The sequence below is a fragment of the Mastacembelus armatus genome, chromosome 19 (assembly GCF_900324485.2).
Source record: "Mastacembelus armatus chromosome 19, fMasArm1.2, whole genome shotgun sequence".
Classification (NCBI taxonomy): Eukaryota; Metazoa; Chordata; class Actinopteri; order Synbranchiformes; family Mastacembelidae; genus Mastacembelus; species Mastacembelus armatus.
The window spans coordinates 12,743,513-12,770,993 of record NC_046651.1 but is presented as its reverse complement, the minus strand read 5'-3'; the positions used below and the strand labels follow the sequence as shown (position 1 = coordinate 12,770,993).

At 43.3% G+C, this 27,481-nt stretch overlaps 1 protein-coding gene across 27 annotated transcripts in view; it reads left to right on the top strand.

Moving 5' to 3' along the window:
* Positions 1-27,481, top strand: part of tcf7l2 (transcription factor 7 like 2) — an 85,211-nt gene that overhangs the window by 15,781 nt on the left and 41,949 nt on the right. For 15 of the 27 annotated variants that reach the window (XM_026314943.2, XM_026314942.2, XM_026314949.2 and 12 more), the window contains exons 4-5: positions 13,953-14,054; positions 20,806-20,865. In XM_026314943.2, the coding sequence (XP_026170728.1) occupies positions 13,953-14,054; positions 20,806-20,865 (162 nt within the window). The remainder of the gene's footprint in view (positions 1-13,952; positions 14,055-20,805; positions 20,866-27,481) is intronic. The other 12 variants (XM_026314946.2, XM_026314955.2, XM_026314956.2 and 9 more) reach the window with 1 other exon arrangement.

The window sequence follows — 27,481 nt, the reverse complement described above, 5'->3', positions numbered from 1 at the left end:
TGCGGTTTCCTCAGCTGGGCTGCTGGGAGCTGACTGTTTCCACATAGGCCAATGTTCTGTACCAGTTTTGGTTATGAGAAAAATAAGTCTGTTTTGTTTGGCACTGATTGCTGTGGTGTTAAACTTCCAATTTTTCCCGAAAGCTAACACCGTCATGCGCTTGTATTCTTCACGCCTTTTTGATCTTTGTCACAGTTGCTTGGTGCATCTGCCTCTGTGTCCCAACACCGCCTTGACCCTGCAACCCCCACAGCCTTTCCCACCCCCCACCTGTAGCGCAAATCCAGTTTTTGTGGTGTTTTTCTGTCTGCCATAATTTAGCAAATAACATCAGTAATCATTCAGTTGGGCATAAAGTAATTGAGAGGCGGCCTGTTTGCCATCTGTCTGGTGAGATTACTACTTTCTGTGTAATTAAACGTGTGACCTTGTGGCCATGGAGGGAGGTGCCAGTGAGCAGCCACCACCAGAGAGCCAGGCCGTCTTATTTGAAGTCAGGGGAGGCTGGCTGGGAGAGAGGGGGGGGTGCGTTGTTGTGCGGTTTTAACAGTTTAGCCCTGCTGCTAAAGATAGCTCAGGGTGATGCGAGTTAAGCTTAAGTGGCAGTCTCCTTTACATAGATGTGTCCTGTGTGTGTGTGTATATATTCTCACACACCAATGAGCCTGGGTCAAAGACTCAAACTGACAATGCAGGAGCCCCGCTGAAATCGGAGTGATCCCTGTGGGCTTACAGTGCACCCAGGAGAGGGTAGAGAAGCTCGGACCAAAGAGTGTGTCTGTGCGTGCGAGATGGCGGGGTCATGATGAGCTGAATAGAGGCTGCTGTTTTAACTCTGATTTTATGTGTGGTTTTGTTTGGACTCCTGAGGTTTGGTTTCCCTTGGACAGTGTCCAGAGACCACAAGGCCTGCTTCTCCTCAGCTCTCCTGTGAGGCTGATGTGAAGGGCCCTGCAAAGCTCTGTGATTGGATTTCAGTCCTGATCTGGTTGTACTGTGTAGTAAACAGGACATTAAAGACAGGGGAGATGGTGAGCTAATGAGTCTTTGTGTCAGGGTGTGCATGGGAGGGGGTGCTTGTGTGGTTTTCAGGCTTTATCCTCTACATCCTCCACTGTGGTGTTACACACCCAGTCAAGAAGAGGAACTAAAACCCCCGTAGTACCCTGATGACATACAGTACACACATATACTCTGAAAAAGACATTAGTATGGTTTACTCAGTGTGGGCTGGATGGTGTCTTGCAATACTTCCACCCAGAGCTTGGAAAAAAACCCTCTTGTTCCTCCAAACAAAAATAACCATTTTAATTACAATGGCTGTGCTATGGTGCAGCCACAACGCGGCTGGCAGGACCCAACTGAGGTGGCACTGGCCACTGGGGATGGGGACGAGGTCTGGGCTGGCCTCCAGGGAAATTACAGGGTGGTGTGGGGGGGGGCAGCAGAAGCCTGCTTCCACACCCTGTTGTCAGCTCAGAGAGCTACTGTTTGCAGCAAGCTAGCTCCTCTCTGTTTCATCTTTGCCCTCTGGAGATAATTGGAGATGTACTCCATGTAAACATGTTTCTTTGTTTAAAGCTTACTTTTATTGTTTCAGTCAGAAAGCCTTTGTGTCTGCCCAGCATTCAGAAAAAATAAGTTTTATTTCTTCTTTCTTTTTAAAGTGGACTGAAGTTTCATTTTTTGTTGATTCTTACATTCTTATCCTTCTGTTCTCTCCTCAGCCGTCTCTCGCCTCTCATTTCTCTTTTCCACCACCGTCTCTCCACCCAGCAATCCTTTCCCGTCTCTCCCTCTCCTCTCTCAGTATGTGCTCTGATTACCTCTCCAAACTGGCAATAAGTTGATTGCTTTACAGAGATGATGTAAGCCTCTGCCCTAGGGTACATCAGGTTGGATTTCTCCCGCTTTATCTTGTAAAGCCTAAATTAACAGCTGGTTTGGTTGGAGTTCTCCTGGATCTGACTAAAGGATTAGGCCTGGTTCTCATGCGAGTCAATCCGGTTTGATTTATTGCAGGTCTATCAAAAAAGATCAATGTGAGTCCTTTTGAAAGTAAATCCTTAATCGCTCTTTGCACTTGCGTGTCATCATTGTGAATTTTTTTTCCTTCCTTCTGTCTCTTGCTCTCTTCTTTCTCCATTTCTCACTCCCTAATTCTTATTCTTTGCTTATACCATTGCCTTGTCTGTTTTTTTTTTTTTTTTTAAATTTTCTTTCTCCTTCTACACTCCACCCAACCCAATCTGTGGTAGCGATCTGCTCCTGTCGATGGTGTCATGGTGAATTGCCGGATGGGTTTTTCTCTGTTCTCATTAGCCATTCACATGGCCAGGGCTGCCCATGCCCAGCTTTAGCATCCTCTGGTTGGGAACAACTGAAATGACACGCTGCTGCTGCTTTTGTTCTGTCTTTGCCAAAATGTCACCTAGATCACGCCCCATCTTTTTTCTTTCTCCACATTAGGCCTGTCTGTCGCCTCGCCGCAGGTCACGAGGGACTCGAAGAATTCACATTTTGTTCTCGTAGCTTTGACTTTCCAGCCGATGTTAGTGCATGCAAGCTCTGTCATTAAGGTTGAACTGATCACGTGGGTGAAAGTGAATATGTGAACCTCCACAAGGATGTTCATGTGATAAGGGTACAATTTTGGTTCTGCTATAAGCAGTGTTATAAAATAATGCTCATTTACATGTTGTGGTTCCTCAAACTCAACAGAGCATCAAATTTCACCTTCTGGTGCTTTTTAAATCCCAGTTCTCTACTCTGGTTTCAGGAGAATACGTTGTTTATGAAACTGATACATTGATGTGGCCGAATAATCTGAGGATTTTAGATCATCACAGATACATTGATGTATAACTCGCTCGAAATTTCACTACAGAAACATGTTTAAAATGCATGACTCAAAAAATCTAGTATGGGTCAGGCCTAAAGTGAGGTTTCCAGTGCTTCTTGCTCCTCTTCATTCCCTCTGGGTCTAAATACTTACTAACACATGAATCATGTAGTAAATTGATTCCAGTGACATTGTACTAACTTTCAGTTATCTGACATAGTGGAGTACTGAATGCTTATATACTTGCACATTCGAGTGCACATACTTCCCTGTCGACAAAACGATAATGACACTCAAACAACACCCTGCTGCATATTTTCTTCCAGACGTTCGTAAGTGACTGGGCAGCTGTTGAAAAGTGGGGGACGGGGTTCGTTGTGGTTCATATTCTTCCTCCTACTCCTGTTCTGTTTTTCTCTGCTCTATCTCTATCACTTTCTCTTATGTCTCCAACAGCAGGGCTCAGCACATTATCTCTAACACCCTCCTCCACTCCTTGTTTTTCCCTACTTTCTCCCTTCTCTGAAGAATTCAACCAGTAGCACCGACAGTAAGGCTAGATGGATCAACAGACCAAACCGCTTTAACGGTGCCAGTGACGTGTAGCCTACGTTTCGGTGGCATGGTGGCTTCTCTTAAGCTTCTCCTGCCCAACGTCTACATTCCTCTTGAGAATTGTCTGTCCTGAATTCTGTGGAGTCCCTGTTTTTTCCTCCAGTGTGTGAGTGTGCGTGGGGTGAAGGCAGGTGAATAGGGCGCAAGGGCGATCGATGTCAAATTTTGGGTCGTCGTCCTGGCAGGCTCGGCGAGCTGAGTGGCTGGCAGATCTTCGGTTGAAGGTGTGGGAGGCGCTTTAGAGGAAGAGAGGATCAGGGTGTGTTTGTGGGGTGGGGGGTGAGATCGACGGGATACGTGGGAAGGAAGAGCTTGCTGTCAGCCAGCTGGACCTCTTAATCCTACAGCCTTGGGGAACGGGTGTGTGTCTGTGTGTGTGTGTGTGTGTGTGTGTGTGTGTGTGTGTGTGTGTGTGTGTGTGTGTGTGTGTATGTATTGTGTTTGTCTCGTAGAGATTTGTCAATTTTAGTACACCTCTGCTTCACTCTTTGGCCCAGCTGAGCCCACAGTGTGTGTGTGTTTTGTGTTTGGGTGAATGTGTGTTGTGTGAGTGAGTGTTTGGGCTCCAGTGAGAGACAACCAGGATTTCATGTGCACTGTGTTTACTGTAGTCCTCGCTTTAGCAGCAAACTGTATATTTGTGTTGAGACGACACTGCCTCACCCCCTTGATGTTGGGGAGGCGCTGAGGTTTGGTGAGAGTTGGAAGTGTGTGTGTGTGTGTGTGTGTGTGTGTGTGTGTATGTGTATGGAAGGGGGGGGGGTTGCTGGCTGAGGGTACCTTCATGCCCAGCCCTCTCTGCATATCAAATGCCTGTTGTCTAAAACTCATGTGTGCCTTTCATAATGCTCTACGTCATACTGGCTGATTGTGTCATCCTTGTCATTCATTAGACAATTCATACTATCTAGCCACATTCCATGCAAGCTTCCTGTTTTTTTTTTTTGTTTTTTTTTTTTTCTGGATCCTCTCTCTTTCTGTCTCTCTCACTCTCTGCCCTGCTCCCTCTCTTTGGCGTAGACTTTTGCATATATCACAGGCTGGCAGGCTAAGAGCTTGGGACTTCCCCACGCCACACTCCAAGCCTTTGATCCTTTGCTTTGGAGGTAACATCAAAAGGAGAGGCATAGAAAGGCAGCTACTACTGTGAAGTTCAATGTTCAACTTGATGGCTTGGCTGAGGGCTTTTTTTCCTCTCTCCTCCTCTTCCCCCCTTCCCTCACCTCCTCCCGCTGCTCCCTCGATCCCTTTGCTGCATCCCTCAGCTGACAAAAACACACAGTTTGTAGCCGTAGTTTTTTTTTTTTTTTTTTTTTGCTTTGCCTCTGACCTCACCTCCATTGAACCGATCTGGCATAAAACAAGACCTCCTTCGTGTAAAAACTCAGATCTACAGATAGCGAACACAAGGATTTCACCGTTTCTTTTTGATAGAGCGGTAAAAGGTGCATTTCCAGCACCCGGCCCTTCGCTTTGCCTCGGTTTTTCCCACTCTCTGTGTGGATAACATGCAGCATCCTATATTGCAGCTGGTTGCATCAATGCCAAGCGAGGCCTGTTCCCGCAGCAGTGGTGGGCAGGTTAGCTGGAGGAAAAGGGCAAACACAGATTTGATTTCTGCACACCCTCTCAGTATGGATCCATTCTTACTTTCAGTGTCACTTCCTCTGAACGTGAGAAAGAAAGAAATGCTCTGAGGAGGAAAAATCTCTTCTCTCTGCTCTGTCAGCACGAGGCACGTCAAGCTTGCAACCTTTCATTCACTGTATAACAAATGATTTTCATATAATGAATGCTTGTTATGCAAGGAAGGGAGTATAAGGAAGTATCAGATGAAATGATGCATTCCAGGTCAAAGCCAGGCTTTTCTGCAGTGTAGTCAACTGTATTTAAATGACACAGACTTGATCAGGCGATCCAGAAAGCTGAGGTGCTCACTAAATGCTTTTTTGTCTTTTATGAGCTTCCCTGACTGACTGTGCCAATTAGCAAAGGCATGTGGCCTGCTTTTCTTCTTTTTCCTGCTCCAACTTTTCTAGATAGACACTCTCCCTCACACAGACACACACACAAATACACACTGCCGTGCACACACAAAGCACACTGGTGTATCATTAGCTTAGTGTGCGGGGAGGCGTGCGAGCCTGGGCTCTCTCCTGCCTTATCTCCATGTCAATCACAGCGTGTGTGTGTGAACATCAGTTGTAATGATCTCCATCCAGCCTGTCGGTGCGTGTTAGCGCCTGGCTTTCCTCGCCCCCGGAGCAAGCTGTTCCCTAGCTAATAGATGCAAAATTAAGCTGATCAATAGATGGCCTCAGCTCATTATTGACATGTTATCGCGGCGTGGGATTTTTGTCCAGGGGTTTTATACTGAGGTAGCTAGAAATGGAAGGCAGGAAGAGCAATAAAAAGTTTGCTGTCTTCTCCAAATGGCTCAGGCCACTTTATTTGAATCCTGCCATAATATTACATTAAGCTAATTTATACCTACTTACTCTCACGTATGAAATATTTGAGGAATAGCAGTTTTCTGTGTATATTGCTGGTCATATTGGAAAAGTAATTACCTGCTTCGTGGTAGGAAATGAGATGGAGATTTTATAAAATGGCATATTAAAGGTTCATCAATAATTGGCATGTGTGTGCTGCTGTTTGTGTTGCGGAGGAGGAGGTCGAGGGAGGCTCTTATGGACGGATCACCACGTGATTGAGCTAAGTGGTAATTAACCATGAGAGAGGTGTGTGTGTGTCTTTGTGAGGGTGCTTGCAGCTGTGTGTGTGAATGAAGGTGCATGTGCTACTGTGTGTCAGAGGAGGGTGGAGATGCAGAGGTTAAGGTGGAGGGGGCACATCACTGACAGGGTTGATTTGGAGATGGGTGATGGGGCCATGTGGTCAGGTTATGGAGGGACCCTGGCCTGAGCCACTCAGCCGCCTCCCATGACCCTCCTCAGGTCTTATTGTCATGGAAGCATCTCCCATTTTAATGAGCTCCAATAACCAAGCCCTTATTACTTATTTATTCATTAAGCCATCGTGCAAAGCTACAGTACCCTGCTGTGTGAGTGTGCATCTAATTGCTTGTGTTGGGATTTTTTCCTTCCTCCATACATGATAGTAAATACCATGCTTTGTAATGGTGATATGCTAGGTTAAAGACAACTGAACCTAAAATTGATAGATTCAAGCCAGATAATTTGCCTAGTTGGTTGGGTTACAAATCCATAACCTGATACCATATTTGAGATCTGAGTAGAAAGTCTTAAACCCTGGGCTTTAGGTATGCTGAGGGAAGAGGCCTTGTGTATATGGAGGCTGAAATGCTTCAAGGTGGATGAATAAGTGTAAAAGAGGCACAAAACAGACTGTTTGTCCCACTGAATGTTTGTAGGCCTGTTAGTGTGTGTGTGTGTGTGTGTGTGTGTGTGATGCTTTCTGATGAATATGCACAGTTGGAATTGTGTGATAGTGTGTGGTGTTTTTAGAATATCAGAAGCCTTTGGTGAGTCTGAGGCATGTTTCATAGCTTCCTCATATCCAGTGTACCATTTAACTAATTCATAGTGATCTGTTGCAGAACCACCCAATCAAGGTCAGCTCTCACAATACCACATATGGCAGAACATGGGCACCACAATCAGCTTACTTATCTCTCAGCAGAGCTCAGCTGCTGTTCACCTTTTTAATGCTCCCATCTACACCTCAAACTCACTGATTCCTGCAAACCAAGGTAAGCAGATAGTGAGTATATTAGTTGCCCAACCCCTTCTCCTCCCACCCTCCACACTGGTCTTGCATAAGGGGCTCACACACACCTAGGGCTCCATGTAAGTAGGTCGATGTGTACTCTGAGGGAAGTCCAGGAAATGATCTTTGCCCTGTCAATCCAGCAGCCTGCTTCAGCTGTTACTTATCTAGTACCTACCATTTGTAATGATGGTAATTTAATCGTACAGAATATGAGAAACACAATTACTCTGACTGCCTAATAAAGCAGATGTTTAAAGGCGTGTGTGAAACCCTACAAATCAATGTGCAAAACAAAAAACTTTTGACATGGAAACTCCATGTCAAAAGTGGCTGGATCAGCCGCTTAACATTTCAACACTTATCCAGGATCCTTGTGAGTTCTAAGAGCTGAGAAGTGGCAAAATGTCATCAAGACAAAACCAGTAAATCCAGTTACATTGACTTAGCACATCTCGATATCCTGTTACCTGGATGACTGAAAATATTATTGGAAGAAAAGAAGAGGGACTTGTTTATCATGTGTGATAGAGCAGCTTAATACAAACTAACTGTGGTGTGCTGGCATACCAAAAACACAAACTTCTATGCTGCCCTTATTTTTAAAATAATAAGGGTGTTAAGGGTAAACACAAAATGAAAACATGAAAAGTAACTAGACTAGGGATTATTGATGAGTGATCCCACTCTGTTAATCAGTAAAGTGAACTGTAATTACAGACCTAGTAGCGGTCTGCTTCCTAACATATGACCCACTCAGCTTGTGATTATTGAAGCAGGAAAAAGCACTCTAAAGTATAAGTTATTGTTGTGTCCAAGTAAAGGGAAAGAAAGAAAGAGGAGCAGCAAGTGCAGCTTCATGGAGCAGCAGAAATACCTGAAAGCAGAGGCACTCTGCAGCAGAGTCTGATGCTAAAGGTGCCAGAGCGCCTGTTCATTAGCGCGGCTGATGGAAGACTAGCCAGCTCCTGCTGGCCTTCACCCTCCCTGCCACTATTTATAGAGCAGCCAAGAGATACTCTTAATGACACGGGGAGAGGGACAGAGGGAAAGGTGGTGGTGGTGGGGGGGGGGGGGGGGCAAAAGTCAGAAATGGAATGCTGTTTACTTTCTGAGGCTTGCTGAGATGTTGGTGTGTTTTGGACTGCAGTCATATCACCCTCACACTTCCTTTGAGAACACTACCGTATGTGCATCCAGGTGTTTTCATCCAGTCAATGTAATCATGGTTAGGGAGTTGTAGTTCTGTTTAAACGTTTGACTAGTAGACAATTTAGTCTCCTTGTGATAGTCCAAGTATTGCGCAATCCGTTGAAACTTTCCGGTCAATCAGCTGGTGTTTGTACAGCACATTTGCCCACACCTGCAAAGTAAACAGTGTCACAGCGATGCCATACTTCTCTCAAGAATCAGTGCGAAACTGTATAAAAGGCAGGCGTTTAACTGACAACAAATGGGTCAGTTAATACTAATTATTATGGTATTTATTATGTATACCATACACCAAATGTATCTTTGATATATTTTGAAGAATAGTAATTTCACAAAATATTTTCTATAGCTCTGTTTTAAGGAGTGAGTAAAGTCAGAGTTGGGTGGAGAGAAAGGAGAGGTAATGCGCAAATTCCCCATGGAAAAAGGCGTATGAAAGTGTCGGGTTGAGTTTTTCTCTAGAAAGAGAGATAAAGGGAGTTTTAGGTGGAGGTGGAGATTGTTGGCAAAGGGAGTAGGGGTGGGAGGTGAGGAGTGGAGGTTTTGGATCAGGTCGACGGCCTCAGTGCTGTCAGGGCCAGTGGAACCCCCAAGCGGTTCTGGCTTTGGAGTAAATATGGGCCCAGCGGACCCCTTCCCGCCCCAGGGCACACAAACCCCAGGCCTTCCCGCATTCCACTTTTATTTTCCTGGTTGCAAAATGCCTCTGGCTATCAGAGCAGGTGGGGTTTCTTTTTTTTTTTTTTTCTTCTTCTTTAATATTTCCTCATAAAATGTGCATTTGTAGAACCAGAGCAGCCACGATGGGCCTTCTCGTGTCAGCTAACTTTCTTCCAGTTTTGTCAAGAAATTCTTGCGCTACTTCCATTTGCTTCACAGTAAACCCATTCATTTGCACTGTGCACAGGAACAGATGTATCAATGTATCATATAGCTGAGTTGGCCGGGGATTCTTTTTCTTTAACCAGCGGTCTGTGTTACATTAAGATTCTCCCTCCCTTAATTACAGAAAATTACTGTCCCCTCCTCAACAATTTACGTGTTTGTATAAGCACAGCACGTGTTTTCTTCTTCTCTTGCACCTGTGAGTGAGGACAAAGACTGCCAACAGTATCCACAACAGATCAAGACAATATGCCCAGCTTCGGTTTTTAAAGGGATGAAATTGTAGTCAAACTAGATGCGCTAATCTTTTAAGCTCTGTGCAGTTTGCTTCCAGAGCTTTGAATGGGCACCTCTTACTAGCCTTGATCATTTCAGATTTAAATAAAGCTCTTTATACTAGCAGTCTGATTGGTGTAATCTGCAAGCTGTCAATCCCATCTCTGTGCGCTGTCCCAGAGGAGCTGCCAGGCCTGTCAACCAGAGGATGTTCAAATGTGGATAAGCATTGTTGTTCAGGTGTGGAAATATAAGTAAGCATGCACAGTATGTTTGGGCGGGGGCTCACCATGAACGTACATGTGGTATCTGTACATACCGACCATAATGTGCATTTAGAGCTATGTCATTTCTGTGATTTGAGGCAGCCACAGATGGGCTGAAGATCTGCTGAACACTCTAGAGCAACACCCTGCATCCATATGCTGACTCTAAACCCAAGCTGCTTTCTGTCTGTCTTTGTGTTTGTGTCTCCCCTCCTTTCTCACATTGCTCACATGGCTGGAATGCTTGATGGAGCCCCAGTGGTCCTTATCATCTGTCCCATGGTCCCCTGCTGGAAAGTGGACCAGTGTTTGGGAAGCCACATTGGCACATAAGGAGCTCTGTTTGTTTGATTGGTCTGAAGCCCTCTGCTCTTAATCCAAAACAAAACGATCAAGCCATGTGGTGGCTGCTGCTCCAGCCGCCAGGCCGCATGTGATAAACACATCAGATGGGGGCTTGATGGAAAAGGAGCTGGTTGTTGACCAGAAACAGGCAGAACCTGCCTGCTCTTTCCATGTCTGTCATTCATACTAAAAAATTTAAGAGTAGACTCTACTCCTACTAACCCTCCCCTTCTTTGTCAATAGCACATATTGACGTTTGGTTAATGTTTGATAGAATGTGGAAAAAATGGTTTATTTTTGGAGGGATGAGAGTCAGCACTGGTATCAGAAAGGAGGGTTTCAGGCCAAATTGCATCTGTGCCAGACTGTTGAATTAGTAACAACAGTGGTGAAGCTGGTGTGTGAGTGCTCAGGATGCCCCTCCATTTGTCTGGAACCTGTTTCCCCTCTGCTATGAGCTGTGACACTGGGACCAGGGCCCCAGCTTGTTTTCATTGCCAAACATGCCAAACCTTGTTGCAGCAGGAGTCACTCACGTACGCGTGAGTGGTCCAGCGTGCGAGTAGAAAACACCCACTCTAACACAGTATAATCACAAAACAGACTCTTTAAATATAAGGATTTGGATTGTTGGTAAGACAGAGCAATGTCAGGCATATTTTGTCTTTTCTGACTGATTTTGTGCACTAATGTCTAAGTGAAAAAAACACAAAATAATCAATAATGAAAATATTTATTTGTCCTTGTAAAAAAAATAAATAAATAAATAAATAACCCACTCCCAACCTCTTTTTTGTGCTTGGGAAAGCAGTAGAGGACAGGAAAATGGGAACAGTGAGAGTGAGTTCATCCCTCTGTAAGGACTTAGAGGACTCCCTTGTCTTTCACTTCATCAGAGACAATTGAGTCATTCAGCTCCCATTGTAGGGCAGGCCAGGCGAGGGGGGGGGGGCAGCATAGGGAAAGAGAAAGGGGGGAGGTGGGGTGGGGAGGCTGAAAGGGAGAGGGGAGAAGGAGCAGCCTTCTGCTGCATAAGTTGGAGCTGGAGCACAACCACTGGGTGGCTCCGACAGGCTGGTGGTCTTTCGGGGGGGCTGGGTAGTGTTTGTCTATGTAGGTGGGGGGCAGGAATAGAGACAGAGGAGAAGAGAGAGTTATCCTGGAACTCCGGAGCAATTTGTCACATTGGAATGGCTCTTGAGTTACCCGGGGGGCCCCCTCATAGCAGGAGAGTTTTCAGGTCACAGAGGGGGGAACAGGGAGGGGCTTGAAGCAGCAGAAAGGGGTCAGAGGCCATGGCCTACTCAAGCCCAGGCGGTGCGTCCGTTAGCACGGCAGACAGACGGGTAGAGAGAGAAGGAGGCCAAGAAGGGGGTGGTCGGAAAGCACAGTGCTTGCCAGGGCTCCGTTTTCCTTGGCATGCTTGTAAAACCTGCAGGAGAGATTAGTGTGTGAGAACATTTGCAATAGCAGAGCTGAAGTAGAGCCACTTGTCAGGACATGCGCTCCGACAGCCTCCTTCACTCTGTAGTTTCTAAGTGTCTCTCTACCTCATTGCCACACACAGGTGTCACCTTCATGCTTCTTACCCACCTCCTCAGTGTCCTCTTGTTCGACCCCTCCGCCAGCTGCAGCTGTGTTTGAATATTTGCATGTGTGAGCATGTGTGCACACACACACACACACAATGGCAGGACTTTCCCATGACTGCATATACAATTCACCCTGCTTCTCTCCAGCACTGCCGTCTTGTAGCCACTGTGGCACCAATGGACACTGTCTTGAATTACCTCATAGTTGACAGCAGCCTGATCACTTGCTTCCTTCTCTTTCACTTATTACCCCCAACCGCCCCATGGCAGTTAATACTCAGCTTGGGGGTTCCATAAAAACCCACAAGACCTCAATTCTGGGGTTTTTTACAACTTTTCCTTTTTCCAAACAAGTGTAAACAAATCCAGTTTTTACAGTCAAAGCCATCTTGGGGTCATAAATGAGTGGTAGTGGTGGAGAAAGACCAGGCAGCAAACAATCTTTTCCTTGCAGGGGCTCTGGCTGAAGACATGGAGTCAATAACTCCCTCCACCGTCTACCACAGGCTGGCACCCCACAGTGAACTCCTCGCTAATTACTACTCATTTCGAGGCAATCTCAGGAAGGGTCACGACACACTTGCTCTGACAGATACGCGCACACATGCAAACACACACACACACACACACACACACACACACTGACTCTGAGACATGCATACAAGTTAGTGGTCATTCTTACAAGGTGGTAACACTAAAAAATTGCATCTAATGCACCTGCATCATCAAGCCTCAGCCAAGCTACCAGAGACTGGGCTCCAGACCAATAATTATGGCTTGATGATTATGAAGTGTAACAGGACTGACTGAACTTGTTAGATATTATGTCATTATTGCAAACGGCCGCTAATATAAATGCAGAGTTTACCCCAGTGCTCATTTTAATGATACTAACTTTGGTTTTTTAAAATTGGTTTGTTTTTGTCTTTGCAAATGTCATTACTTTCAATTCCAGGGAACTGTCATCCTCTGGGAAACCACTGAGGCTGATATTTAAATGTAGTGGAATCGTAGCATGTGGTTTTTTTCTAAGACCATTAGTTTCATTCTGTTTCCAGCTGATGCTGGTAATTTCACAGCAGTTTTCTTTCTTTACAGTTTTTAGCCCTTAGTAACATACCTATTCGCAAAGGCCCGAAGACCTGAAAAAGCCACTGTGACCTCTTTTCCTCAAACTAGGTGACCGTGACAATGATAAGCAAAGTTTGGACCACATTCTGTAGCAAGGTCAATGCTGGGCAGTCCACAACTGACTAATCTACAGAGAATTTTCTGTATGGCCACAGAAACATTTCCATCTGAATTTGTTCAAAGTATTTTTAATGACAGCAGATTTGGATCATGTATCCAGTTTTATTCAAATGTGAAGATGAGGAGGAGAGCTTTTCCTGCTCATTGTAAGGTAGAAGGTAGCTCATTTTATCAACATGGCACACGTCATCAAATTAAAAGAACTCCACCCAGTTTGTGATGTTTCTCATGACCCTTGCTGCTGCTTATCTGTGTTTCTGTGCTTGTGTGTGTGTGTGTGTGTGTGTATGTGTGTGTGTGTGTGTGAGGGCGAGAGGAAGTGAGAGAGTGAGCTTTCTGATAGAGGCCAAGTCAATCATTAACAGGAGCAGTCAGGAGGGTTAGCCTCAGAGGAGCGTGGTGAGACTCCACACTTCAACCTCTTTATGGGTTCCAATAAAGTCTAACAACAGTCACATTTATGACCTTAGGTCATCTTAAAGCTACAATCTGTGTACTGTACTTACCCTTTACCTTTGCCCTCCCACAGCGTTAAGTCACCTATCAGCCACTTCAGGAAAAAATAAAATATTTTTTCTTTTATAAAACCTGCTCATTGTGAAGGAGCCTGGTTACTAAAAAAAAGTTTTGTGCTTTCTGTTTCAGAAAAAAACAAAGTGGTTTAATTTGCACCACTACTGTGTGCACTCCTACTGGACTCTCAGATACATGGTTGAGGCCATCTTCACCCCATTACCATCTGCTTTTAGATCTTTATTTGCATTTCCATGTCTTTGAGTTTCCATACCTGTACACCCGTCAAGAGATGTTGTCTCCCTTTTTTGTCTTACTTTTAATTTGTTCTTTTGGTTTTTGCTTTCTGCATTGTTAACATGTTTTGTTTCTTTCTTTCCATTCTGTTTCCTTTCTGCCATTCAGTACCTACAGATGAAATGGCCCCTGCTAGATGTTCAACCAGGAGGTCTCCAAAGTAGACAAGCACTTAAAGATGCCAGGTCCCCGTCACCGGCACACATCGTTGTAAGTAACACTCCGCTCGGTACTCTACCTCTTTCACCACCTGTTCTTCCCTTATTTATGAAAGAAACACAAACAAATCCTGCTTTCCCTCTCATTCAGCCTGAAAACATCTTCAGTGTTAAAGTCCCCTTTTCCCCATGAATAGATTTTTTGACTGGATTTACCCTTAAATCCTAGTCACTAACACGCCCAGTGGGTTTTATGTGAACTTCTTCTTTTATATGTGCACATTTTGTCTGTTAGTGAGCAACCAGGAGGTGAATGGCACTGGGGGCTGCCACTGTGCCAGGTGCAGCGGTTGTTCTTTGGACAGCCGCACCACCTGTAATCCCAGGGAAAGTGATAACCCGAGCTCAGCCTTTCACCGAGCGGAATGATTAAACAGCTTTTTCATGAGAATAAGCTAATGCTGGCCTGCTAACGTACCGTCTTTGAGGAAAGTGTGGGCGTTCCTTCGACACTGATTATCCTGTCCATGGAGCTGGAGGAGCTCTCTGGCAGGAGAGTTGGCTGGACAACCATAGGGGGCATATGCAGTACATACACGTAACAGAGCATCCACCCCAGGCACGTCAATATCTAAGAGGCTAGCAGCTCTAAAATCTACAGTTGAATGTGAACTTAGAAGTTAGCCAAAGGCATGAAGTTTTCACGAGGTCAGTGGAGAGGTTGAACATAGAGAGGTGTACGTATGTGGTCACAGGGTTAGTGAGCCAAGAAAATCAATGAGAGTAGGGATTGAGCAGAATTAGTGAGGTGACCATGAATGCCCTGGGCCATTACTGGCACAGTTGTTACTTTTCTTTTGGAGGCGTGCATCTTCTGCGTATTGTTATGAAAAAGAACATTTTAAAAGTGCATAGCAGTTTCCAATGAGGAAACCGTCCAAGTTTGGATGCTCATGAATATAGTGTCTCCTGTGCTGGAGCTAATAACACACGACAGATCCTTTTCTTATGTAATCTGTGCAGCAGTTAGTTGTTTTCATGGCAGAAGATAGTGGTGATTTTTCTTTCACGGTGTCTCTCTGAGTCACATCTGACATTTCATCAGCTCAGTTACTTTTATGGTCTGTAATAAATACCATCTTGAACAGTTACTCAAAAGTTGGTGAGCCAAGGCCCCCTTGGTGTTTTGCCCGTTTAAGTTAAGCACATCTTAAAATAGCAGGAGGCGACAAGGCTGTTTATTTGAAAGAGAAACCTTGTCAAATGCTGCGTTTAAGACAAAGAGCTAGCGATGACAGTGTTCTTCTGAACAAAACAAACCCAGCTAATGCCCTCCTTATCTTCCCCTGCAATGCTGGTGTTATTTTTATACCGAAGAGTTCAGGGGCCTCTTACTCTGTTATTTTAGGCGACATTGAGAAAAAGAGTCCTGGCTCCTATGAAGTCATTAAACTGTTCGTTTGGCAGCAAAAGCTGCAGGTAAATAATTGAGGTTTCATCCTGCTATGAGTCATATGGCTGTAAATACTTCATCCACACATCCACCTAAACGCCTGGTTTACAGTTCTCTAATGCAGTGGTTGCACCTCCAACATTTTAGAATGGAGTAGGGATGTGAACAGTTAATTAGTGAATATATGTTTGAGTTAGACTGCCCAGTGATCTGCTTTTAAGCCTTTATTTTTTTACAATGTACACAGAAGCTTGTAATACCAACAGTCAAGTGTGCAATACTAACAAGCTTCGAACGAACAGGCTATACCAGCAACTCATCACAAAGCAGAAACTGGCTCTGGGGTGAAAACAGACATGAAACAACAAAGACAGACAACCAGTCAGTTGGAAAAAATATACTTGCACGTTGCCGACATGCAGGGCATTCACCAAAACACGTGGTAATTGGGTTGCATGAAAAAATAATACAAAATTAGTGATCAGTAATAGATGGAAAAATGACCACTGGCAATTTCAGTCAGATTAAACACTGAGCAACAAAATTGAATTGTGAAATTGTGAAAAGTATGAGGCAGATGAAGCTGAAGTGTAAGCTTAAAAGCTTAAAATAAAACTAGTTTGTGTGCAATGGTTTAATGTTAACAGAATATTGCCAATGCAGTGTTTTCACTTATAGTATTTATATTACCTTCATGGTGAGGTTACACAAAGAACATTATTTCCATTATTAGATTCTGTTTAGTTTTCAGCACAGATGGAACTCTGGCCAAGGAACAATGGATTTGATTTTGGTCATGATCAGGATTTGTGGTTTCTGACCTCAATAATGAAGCGATTTTTGCCCCAACTAAAAACAAATGAAGTTTAGAGACTGTTGGATTTGATTATAAATAACTCTGAAACTGAAACTTAACTAAACCTTTTGGTTTCTTTCTTTTTTTTTTTTTTGTGGGCTTTAGTTCTAAGCAGAAAACAGAAGCAAAGACGAACTGAGCAGTGGGAGCACTGCTGAATGCATATTGTGATTAGTACTGACATTGATCGATACGAGAGAATATATTGTAATATTTGTGGTCATATTGCCCAGCCCTGGTGTGATCTGTTTGATAGAGTACACAGACTGGTAAGATCAGAGGCATTGCAGCATCAGTGCATAGGCACACAACTCGCTGTTAGCACAAGTGATGAAATTGAATGTGAAATGCAGCTTGTATTGTTGGTGCTCCTTCCGTCCTTCTCCAGCAAGCACCTCTGACTGAGAAGGAAGTGTGATTGAATGTTTCCCTGGTTTGCATCATACTGGCTGTGGTACATATAGAAGGACAGATTAGTTTGGACAGCATCATGAATGCCAATGATAACCCCACACGGACTCCCGCTGGTGTCACTCAATCAGCCAAGCTTCTTTTTTTTTTTTTCTGGATGTAGGCTTGCATGTTCATGATCCCTTTATCGATAAATTGGGCTGTAAACAGTAGTTTCTTTTTGTTCATAAATGTGAGGAAACACTTGGGCACCTTGACCTCCCCCCTGCCTGGAGCACCAGCAGGCTGCATTAGCAGTGATAAGAAACTGTTGATTGGCCTGGTAGATAACAGCGATCTGAAGCCTCAGTGACCCTACGACAGTTGAAATAACAAATAGAAAGATAGTGAGAGATAGAAGGAAAATACAGATCACTGTAGGTAACGGCAGCTAGAAAGCTGTGGCAGAGGAGAAAGATGGAGGGAGAGATGGACAGGGACGGAGATGCAGACAGACGGTCTCATTTCTGGCTGGAAGGCTGAGCCGAGGTGGAATGCTGGAGGATCAGCCGAGAGAAGTGGAAGTGACCTCACGCAGGCTGGACTTTCTGAGGGCACGCTGTATGCCCCTGTTTACCATGCCCTCAAAGGGGGCCAAGCAGGACCCTTTTGAAGTGCCTGACCACCCCGCAGGCAGCCTCAAAACCTGCCGCCACTGAACTTTTATGCTATTGGCTGAAAGTTATTCAATATTTATCCACCTATTGATGTGTATTTTTTGAGGGAGAGACTCCAAGAAACATTTTTATGCTTCACATTGCTCCTGAGGGAAAGACCATAAACAGTCCTGGCTCTGTCAGATTCCCTTGTTTAATGATGTTTTAATTTGACATTGTGTAAAAGTCTTTGTAGCAGAAAGGAGTAACTTAAACCTGGTGGATGAATTTATGAAGTGGTAGTCTGTATGTGGTTGCTTTAAACCACTTTCATGTTTGTATTGTTTAGACAGTGATTATTGCATTCTCCCAATAACACACACGTCAACCATACCACATTGTTTTTTAAATGCATTCCTTCATATGTGTGTGTGTTCATAGACTCAACAAAGGTGCAGTGAAAGACTGGTAATGTCCTGACATAATTCAACTGAATGGTTATTAAATCATCTCCTCTCATAGTCATGTAATCAGAAAATGTTTAAATTTTACATAAAGAACAGTGAATCCAGAATGAAATCCAAAAACATTTTAAACACAAGTTCTTCTTAATGAAACATGCTTTTTTTATTTGTCATTCTGGGAACTGGGGCAAAAGCATGCACACACACACACACACACACACACACACACACACACACACACACACACACACACACACACACACACACACACAGCCTTAGAGTCTACAGCCTAGCTGCTGAACAATGTCTCCATTGTTTTGTGGGCTTTCAGTGGCAGCAGGGGATGGCTGGAGTGTTAACCATTTCCCAACTGTGCCTCACTTTGTTGTTATTGTGTGTGTGTGTGTGCGTGTGTGTGTTTGTGTGTATGTATGAGGAGGTGGGGTGAGGGGGATTGGGGGGGTGTCAGAGGTAGTGAAGCATAGGCATAGGGATGTTGGGAGGGAGGGCACTTGCTGCAAGTGTATGGTAATTAGTGTGGAGGAAGTGATGGAATTTGTCCATTTTTACGGCCTGCGAGACCTCCCACCTGAGCCTTTACAACTACTGAACATGCTTATTTTATTCCCATTCAGTCTTGCTTCTTTCTCTGAAGAATGTGTATTGGTAAAAGGCTGTGTGAAAAGAGCTTATGTGTTTTTAACACTGTACAAAACAAAAGACAACATCATCAGAATATTGGCTTTTAGTTGAGCATTCAGAAAAGACACACCACAGTGACTCTGTGGATCCCTACAATGAGGAAAAGGACTGGATGAGCATGCAACCGTTACTCCAGGTCAGAGTGAGAAAAGGCAGAGCCAGGATCACATTCACCCTCCTTGACCAGTTCTGTCTCCATTTTGTAGGAATAGGGATAAAAGGGGCTTCCTGTGGTCTGAATGGACCATGCACCTGGGCTAGCCAAACAATTGCTCAGGACTCTGGGAGGCCTGGCCCGCTCTGCTGTTAATGAGCGACCCCGTGGTCAGCAGGAACCACCCACACACTGTCCATAGGCTTTACATAGAAGGCCAACTCTAAGCAAACTTCTGTCGACCTTAAGCTGCTCTTTCCCTCTGCATTTTTAAGCCTTTTTCCAAATAACTCCTCCTTTTGTCCTCTTTCTATGCATGCATCCCTCCATCCACCCTTAACCTTTGCTGCAAAAGAAAGCATATATCTCACACCTTTATTGTTGTGAATCCAGAGTTGCAAAATGCGTTTTCCATTTCAGCTTGGCTTGTTCCTGTCATGTTCTTTTCATATAAAATGTTTCTTAGTTAAATTTCCAGAGTATGTTAAAAGTATTAATTTCCAGATATGTTTGATGATTTCCTCCATGTTATCCAGTTGTTTTTAGCACACGATCCAACCCTCAGATAGAGACCGTTGTGCCTGTCAGCTGTCTCTTGCTGTCTTCTCCAGACAAGACATTTGTTCAAGGGACCACGCTTACATCAGCTCAGGCCAAAATCTGAGGCTGTCGAGACGTGGCGTCAGGCCCGGGAACTGTGACAATGAAAATGAGAGCATCTCAGTCATTGTATCTGTCCAGCAGTCTGGACGGTCGCTTGTTTCCACAGACAATCTACTCAGTGTTGGCTTAGTCAGCAACAACATCACGACAATGACTAAAGAGTCTTATTGCTCCTTAGTGTATTTTCAACAGAGTACCTGAACGTTTTAAAGTAAATCCACCTGTTAAGGTGCCAGGAAGTCCCTTTAATAGTGACGCTAATGGTGAAGGCCAAGTGAATAAAATTCAACATGACAGATATTGCACATTTTTTTTATCAGGTGTGTTTATTGAATTTGCAAATGACATCATTAAGTGTCCTCTCCTTTACCACACTGATTGTAGGAAATGTGAATAGCAACTTTTTTTTCTATTTTCTGTGTGTGCGTGTGTGTGTGTGTGAGTGAATTGCTTTAAGCCTTTTACACTCTGTCATTGTTTTTCCTTGCTGTGATATTTAACTGTTACACAACCCTGTGAACTTAAGCTACCCCGGGGAATGTGTGACAATGTGGTGGACATGCACATTTAAAAGGAAAACACTGCAAGTGTGTGTGCGTGTGTGTGTGTTTTAGCAATAACCACAGTATTCACTGTCTAGCTGTTAGGAAAAGTTATCTAGCTGGCCTCAGGGTCAAGCACAAGTACAAATAGCACCCAATGATCTCGGGGCAGAGAAACCAACTGCACAGTAGCTGTGAGGTACTGGAGCCCTTTAGCAAACTAAAGGTCCTGTTGTTGTTTTCTCTGCATGTTCTAAGACTTCTTACTAATGTGTCCATTCGTCCTTAGGAAATCAATATCTCCCTTTTCTTATTTTCTTCCTCCTCTTTCCTTTCTTGTCCTCTGTCATCTTCTGAAATCTGTCAGAGATATGAGATCTAATTTCTTTTCTCTTAAGTAAATACATACAGCTCACAGTTTAAATTTTAGTGCACATAATTACTAAAAATATGCAAAATTACTGCATTGGGGACCTGTAGTCAGCACACCTTGTCTTTGTTTAAATCCTGCTTCATAATTGAACTCCTAAGTGAAAGTGAAATAAGCCAAAGTGAAATATTGTTTTAACAACCAGTCAACCAGTACCAACAGCCGTGTAACCTGCACACAACCAGTGTTCTCCTATTCTCTTTCTGTGTAAAAGTAGTAATAATGGGCCCTGACATGGACCCAGGAGAAAGCTGAGCCAGCAGACATGAGGTTGTGGTTTAAATAACTAACAAGCCAGGGGATGTATTATTTCCAGGTAGAAGATGGTGCTTTTGCATAAAACCTGGTTGGCTGGGATTATGTTCCGATGTGTGTGTATGTGTGTGTGTGTGTGTGTGTGTGTGTGTGTGTGTGTGTGTGTATGAGAGAGAGAATGAGAGATGGAGAGCTGATATAATTGTGTGACTTGGGAACGTCCATCTTTGCCTTTCAGGGGCCATTCTGCTGGGAATTCCCCGGACAGTCAGATCTGAGCCTTCACCAATTTCATTTGGTGAGAGACCTTTGAATTCCAAACATATCTTGTTGGATTTTGTTTTTGGTTGATTCCACACACAAATTAACAACTGATAATTGCTGATTCAAAAGAAAAAATAATGAATGAAAAACCTAAATCCTGGTGATGTTGATGAAAATGATCATGCTGTTGCTGTGTTTTATGCTAATTCAGTGCTGCTGCTTTGTGGCTGATTCGCTTTTTAATGTCTGAGATGCCAGGGTGCCAGGTGCTTGTTTAGGACTGATGTTTAGAATGAGACCTGCCTCATACGTTTGACCACAGTGTCTACTTCAGTTTTGACACTCAACAGAGACTGTCCGGCCTCACCAGGCAGCCCTGCTGTTTTCTTGTTCAGCTTTGCTTCTCTCCTTTCTGTGTTTGTCTTTGTTATTTGTCTTCACGCCTAACTGGCCCTTGGCTTCTTGATCATTCTGGTTTAATGACAACATCCTTTTCAGCTTTAGGAGCCACTGTCACAAAAATGTGAATGCACTTGGTTCGATCCACCAGCAGGAGAAGGCAATCTTTTTGTTTTGTTTGTATTTGTTTCTGCAGCTGTTGTGAAGAGAGTTCTCTTTATCAACAGCATCTGGGTCTGAACAGTGACGCAGTAAGAAACAGTAGATGATGCAGTAACACACACTGTTTATGTCCACTGGTCGAAGATTTGGATTAAATGTGACCTAAAACTGCATGTCCCTTTCTGAAGCTAAGTAGCAGTTACAGTCCAGATTCCTCTTGTCGTTGTCCTGTAAATAAAAAGCACCAGACACCAGCTCTAAATTTAAAGGAAATCGAGCCTGAAGGTAAAGTTATTCTTGATTTGACATCAGTAAGCCTGGTGTCGGTTTGCTTCAGTTAGGCTGTGTGAAGCTGGAAAGAGGCTGGAATTACAAAGCCCAGAGGAGAACTTATTAATATCCTCTGAGGAGACCGTGGCTCTGTGGATTGCCTACTTGAATTGTTTGACTAATCAATTGCTTGTTGATTTCTGCACATCCTGCATTAGCTTCTGTTGCCAGTCCTTCAAAAAAAAAAAAAAAAAAACAGCTAATAATGTGATTCTGAGGTCTGCTAGGATTTAGAAAAATTCCTCTCCTCGTGTCAGTTCTCCTCCCTCTCTTATACAAACGTCTTTGCTCAAACTTGTTTGACAAGGTCTGGCAGGATCACAGTTGGGTGTGCCTGTCTGTCTTTCTGCATGCATGTTAGTCTTACAAACACACCTTTGTCTACACCAGTGTGCATGTGGTATCCTTGCATCTATGGTGTGACTTGAGTTTTAAATGACAGGTAGTCAGAACTAGGTCGGCTCAAGTTAGAACTTTTTGCATGTTTGTGTACGACAACATTAACTGGTGTAACGCATGGCTTGGAGGCCTGTGTGTAGCAAATACTGAGGAAAGAGGATCAAAAACCTTAACTCAGCAGGCTTTGGAAAGATGTTGTAATCATGATTTGGTCATAGTTCAGTTGCACAGAGAATTAGGCTGAAGGTTCAGATGTGATATTGACAGTCAAATTTATGATGAACCACTCCTAACAGACTGTGGAGTGAACTCATTATTGACAGATTTCCCCACATAGCACAACCCCTGGCTCCAACCTCCACAGCGACAGCAGACTCAGTATCACCCTACGCTACTGTATTAACACTGGAGGCCATTTCACAGGGAAACTTGTTTTGACAGAACTCCAGGTGTCTCATTGTTAGGGCTGGCATGGTTCAACAGATTTACCAATTAGCACTAGGCTGAGGGCACGGGAAGGGTGGGAGTGGAGACGAGGGGAGGGAGGGAAGAAATGAGATCGGGGGGTTGGAGGAGGGAGGATGGATGAGGTGGATTTGGCCGCAGTGATGGAATGAGGTTTGGAGTGAGAGGGGCTGGTAGGGGAAGGTATGGAGGGTGGAGGTGGGGGGAGGGTGTTGCAGGCTGAAGTAAGGCGATCTGTGACCTCGTTTTATTCTTTTGTTTTTTTTTTAAAATATTTTTATTTATTTATTTTTTTTCCCCCCCAAGCAGCAGTATGGAAGGGGCTGAGGTCTGAGCTGAGCCACAAAGAGGAGGGGAACTACATGGAAAGAGAAGAAGGGGGCTGGAGGGGAGGGGAGCAGAAGAAAAGGGAAACAGTACTACAACTTTTTTTTTTTTTTTTTAAACTTCCTTTCCCTGAATTTTTTTGCATTGCTTTTTTTTAGCTACTCTCTGAACCATTATTAGGGGAATTTGTGGTGCTTTTCTTATAGATAAACTCCTCACACTTGATTCTGCTGTGTTGCTAACATATATCCGTCTGCAGGAGCATTAATTTGTCCCCGTTGCTGCAGGTCCCCCTTGGCCTGCTGTTCTCACTCAGAATTGTGGGATTAAACTCAAATGTTATTATTCTCACTTACCTGCTTTGTTATTCCTCAGAAATATCTGATCCTTTTTTTCCAGGAAGTTTGGAAGTGAACTTTTGGTAATAAGTTCAAGTGATTCAGAGGGTATCCCAGGGGTGGCCTGCAGAACTTGGAGTATTGTTTGGCTCCTGGGTGTTATGATACTGACATACATGAAAGCACTAAATTTGTAGCATGTTTTTTGTAAGTACACAAGCTTCACAAACTTATTGCCCTTTGTTTAGTCAACAGATATTATATATGAATAATGTACCATATTTTCCAGACTATAAGTTGCACCGGAATATTAATCGCCTTTAGCAAAAAAAAACAAAACAAAACGAAACAAAAAACAGTCGCTTCAGCATATAAATTGCATTTGTAATTGTAGTAATTATAGTCTAAATTAGCCTATGAAGAATTTAGGCTGGGCATAATAACTATAGAAGTGCATTATGAAATCCATTCATCTGTGTTAAGTAATGGTAAACAACTGTGCCAACGTCAGGGTGGAGATGAAGCAGCATGTCCTCCTCTGGCAAGTCTGCAGTATAGCTCTTTGGGTGGCATTTTCACTTGTGTTATACTAGGAGTTATATTTTAGTGTAAACATAAGCATCAGGGACTACTCGACAAAATTGCTGTAAATATACACATATAAGTCGCTTTGCTATATAAGTCACACTTGAAGCCAGAGGAGTAAAAAAAAACAATTCTGGAAAATATGGTATGTGTTGTTCCAATCCTTTTAGAAACTGAGAAAAGTTATACTTTTTAGAGAAATATGTTTTTTGTGTGTATTTGTGACCAAAAAAGAACTTTTTTTTTTCTATAAGTTGGAAGCTTTCAATTTACTACAGCAGCAACCAGACTGAAAGTGTGGACAGCAACAGTGGAGAAGTTGAACTGCATAAGTATGAGGTGTTTAAAAGTTTTTTTGTGTGTGTGTGTCTGTGTGTAAGAAGTGCATGGGATATCTTGAGTCCCGGCTTAATATCAGTCTTACATAAGTAACGTTCATGGATGCCATTCTGTAGAAGAACTGGCTTTCTGGGTTCACAGTACAGCATGTTTTTAATATATCTCACAAAAGCAAAAGTGGTGCGGACGCCTTTTCCTGCTAGACTCGTGCCAGGAGAACTCTTGCACATTGACATGCAGTAATAACAACTAAGAATATCCGCCACTTTTGTTTATAAATGGTTCAAAGACTTCCTGTTTTCCTGTTATCTCTTATCACTAAGCAGGACTAAATTCAATAACACTAGAAAGGTTTCGTATTCAGATATTTTGGCACTTGAAAGCTAAACTTTCATACCCATTATCAGTGATGATATTTATACCTTGTGGACTATATTAAGGCATCTGTATTTAGGATTCAATCATTAGTAGGAGCTGCATGTACCTCAGACATTTTAAAGATGCAGTCAGTAATCAAAGCACAAGGATGCACCAAACAGGTTATTATGTAGTCATTTTAAACTCGGGTCACTCTTTGGTCTCATTAATCTCTTTGGTTTTGTAATGACTTGGCATTGAGTGATCCCACAATCGCTATGGCGACTGTCTGTTGTACACATATTGTGATAGAGGGTGATGGAGACAGCTTTTTGGATATGGAAAGAAGATTGGGACTAGAGTGGGGAAAGATGGGGAGAATATGAAGCCCTGCCAAATTCCCCTAAGAACAATTTACAGTTATGGATGAATACACTGTCACAGTCAAATTTGTGCTCTGTGGATGTGTGTGTGCAGAAGATGGCGGAATGCTGAGTGATTCCAGAGAGCACTTAAGCTGCCTTGAATTCAGTTTCTGTTCCCACCCGCGTTCTAACAGGAGAGAGGGGCTTTTCTTTGGAGTTTGCAGGGGTAAACACTGGGCGTCTGCTTTCGGAGTCATTTAGTATCGTCCTCAGTCGTCTTCTTCACATATTCTGAACAGCGTTTTTTGGCTTGTCGGGGCAGCCTGAACGAGACTAACCCCCCAATTTATTTGATTTTTGTTCCTCTCGGAAGTTCCAATGAAGACCTATCTGAACTTTTCTTGGATTTGTTTGGCTCTGGTTTTGATGTGCGTGTTATTTTTTATTCCTCTGTCTTCCAAGTCTGTGTAGTCGACGGTGTCTGAGTGCCAGGCCCTGCTTTTGTCTCAGCCTGGGGAAGGAATTTGATATGAGACTTATTTTCCTACCCAGTCAGTTTCTTTGAGCATTTTCTCCCTGCTCATGTTTTTCTTTGTTTTGTTTTATTTTTGTCCAATAGTCCTGGAAATTTGGGATACTTCTTTGAGGCAGGTGGCGCTGCGATTTGACTGCTCTTGCATACCTTTGCAGGTGTGCATATGCTTTCTTATTTATTTATTCAGCCTTTGAAAAAAGTGTAATTGAACGCCCTTTTGAAACGTCACTGAAACGAGTCATGTAATAGCAGAAAGGAAGTGTGATGGGGTGAAAAAGGAGACCTGGATTTTATGAGATTTAGGCAGATCATCATACTAGTGGTTTTGGATGATGATGGCTCAATCTTGGTGTGTGTGAGCTGTTTTTTTTATGGGAGAGAAGTCTAAACTAATGTGTCAGACCTCTTTTTCTCATCAGCGAGATGTGCTGTAGACGAGAAGCATTGGCCAGACATCGTCTTCGAAAGATGCAGAGGATTGCATCCTGGGAAACGAATAAACAAGCCTGTCACTAAAGTTGGGAAGAATCCTTAGTGCAGCGTTACTGTCAAAAAGCAGCTTCCATTTCATACATTATTAACATTACCTAAACGCATTATTTGTGTATTTATTCATTCATTTGTCTTGTTAACATCTTTCTGGAGTAAGATAAACAGCACGGCCAGACTGGCTGTGTGACAGTTTGTGTGAGATTTGAATAAAAGCCCAGCCGTGTGATTGGAGTGAGACAGGAGCGGATTCTGTGGACACCAGACTTCCTCTCCAGGCTCATTAAGGGACAGTAAGGCGATGATGTCGAATCGGCGCGCGCTTTACCGGCCTGCCTTTTTCTTTGAACAGCATCGCCCTCTTATCTGCAACATGCTCTGTTCCTCCATAACAAGACGCTCCCACTCCCATGCATGCACACGCTCTGTCTGTCTCTGCTTCTCGTGCACACCCATTCTGCCTACACACACACTCTTCATATTTATTTAGTTTGTGTAGACAGAAAACTCTTAAGTATGTGGCTTGTCCACAGAATTTTGGCAGCTTTTGTTGTATTTTCTCCTACGCTATCGAAAAAACCTGGTACTCGTTTTTTTTTTTTTTTTCTTCTTTTTTTTTTGCACAGACATCACAAATGGATATTTTAATTGGAACTTTTGGCACTGTCTCCATCTTGTGTCGGAATGGCAGACAAGTGAGTGGCTGGCGAGGCCGAGGCTGGGCTGATTGGTGTGTAGCGAGGCGTGCCTAAATCAACTGGCAGCATGAATAGCTCACTTGAGTCTCAGTGGCATTCCCTGGAATCCATGGCAGTTTTTTTTTTCAAAACAAGATTCTTTCTTTGGAAAAAGTCTGGAATAACCAACAAGGGAGAGAGAATACCTCCTGCTTCCCTGAAGCATGACTTCCCTTTTGTTTTGTTGGTGCAATTTACTTGCCTTTATATCAACTCACTTTTTGGTGCTTTTGTAACATCAGACTGAAATGGCTAACCCATGTCGTTGCTGTACTCAATCTATAGATCCATTGACTTTACAAATTCAGATAAAAGGTTTTGAAATGTTGATGCACAATAATGAAATGTCATTGCAGTCTTGATGTTTTTATTTTTATATCCTTCTAATTCAAAGCAAGGGTTAATGAAAGATAGCAACAATAACATTTAGTGTTTCAGTACAAATAAATTAAACTGATCTGAATGAGTTGAAAACCCTGGTGAAATGCTCATCACAGTGAATATTATTCTTTTTTAATCGATTAATTGCCAGTGCCATATACTACTACAGCTATGACATTATTTCTGTGCCACTAATCTATAACAATTTGGTGAGATTACAGCAGTTTACTTACAGTTCCAAATTTTGTTAGAGGTTAAATCTACATATGGTTCAACGGGGTACTTCATTTCATTTCATTCATTCATGTGCTTTTTGAGAATTTGTAGAAAAATTCCACTTTCTGAAGGCAGGGAACGTGAATAGATCACCAACTTGACTTCTGCTCCAGGAAAGCTCAGATGGCTTCAGTGCAGGAACTAATGCAAACCACATGCTTGAGCT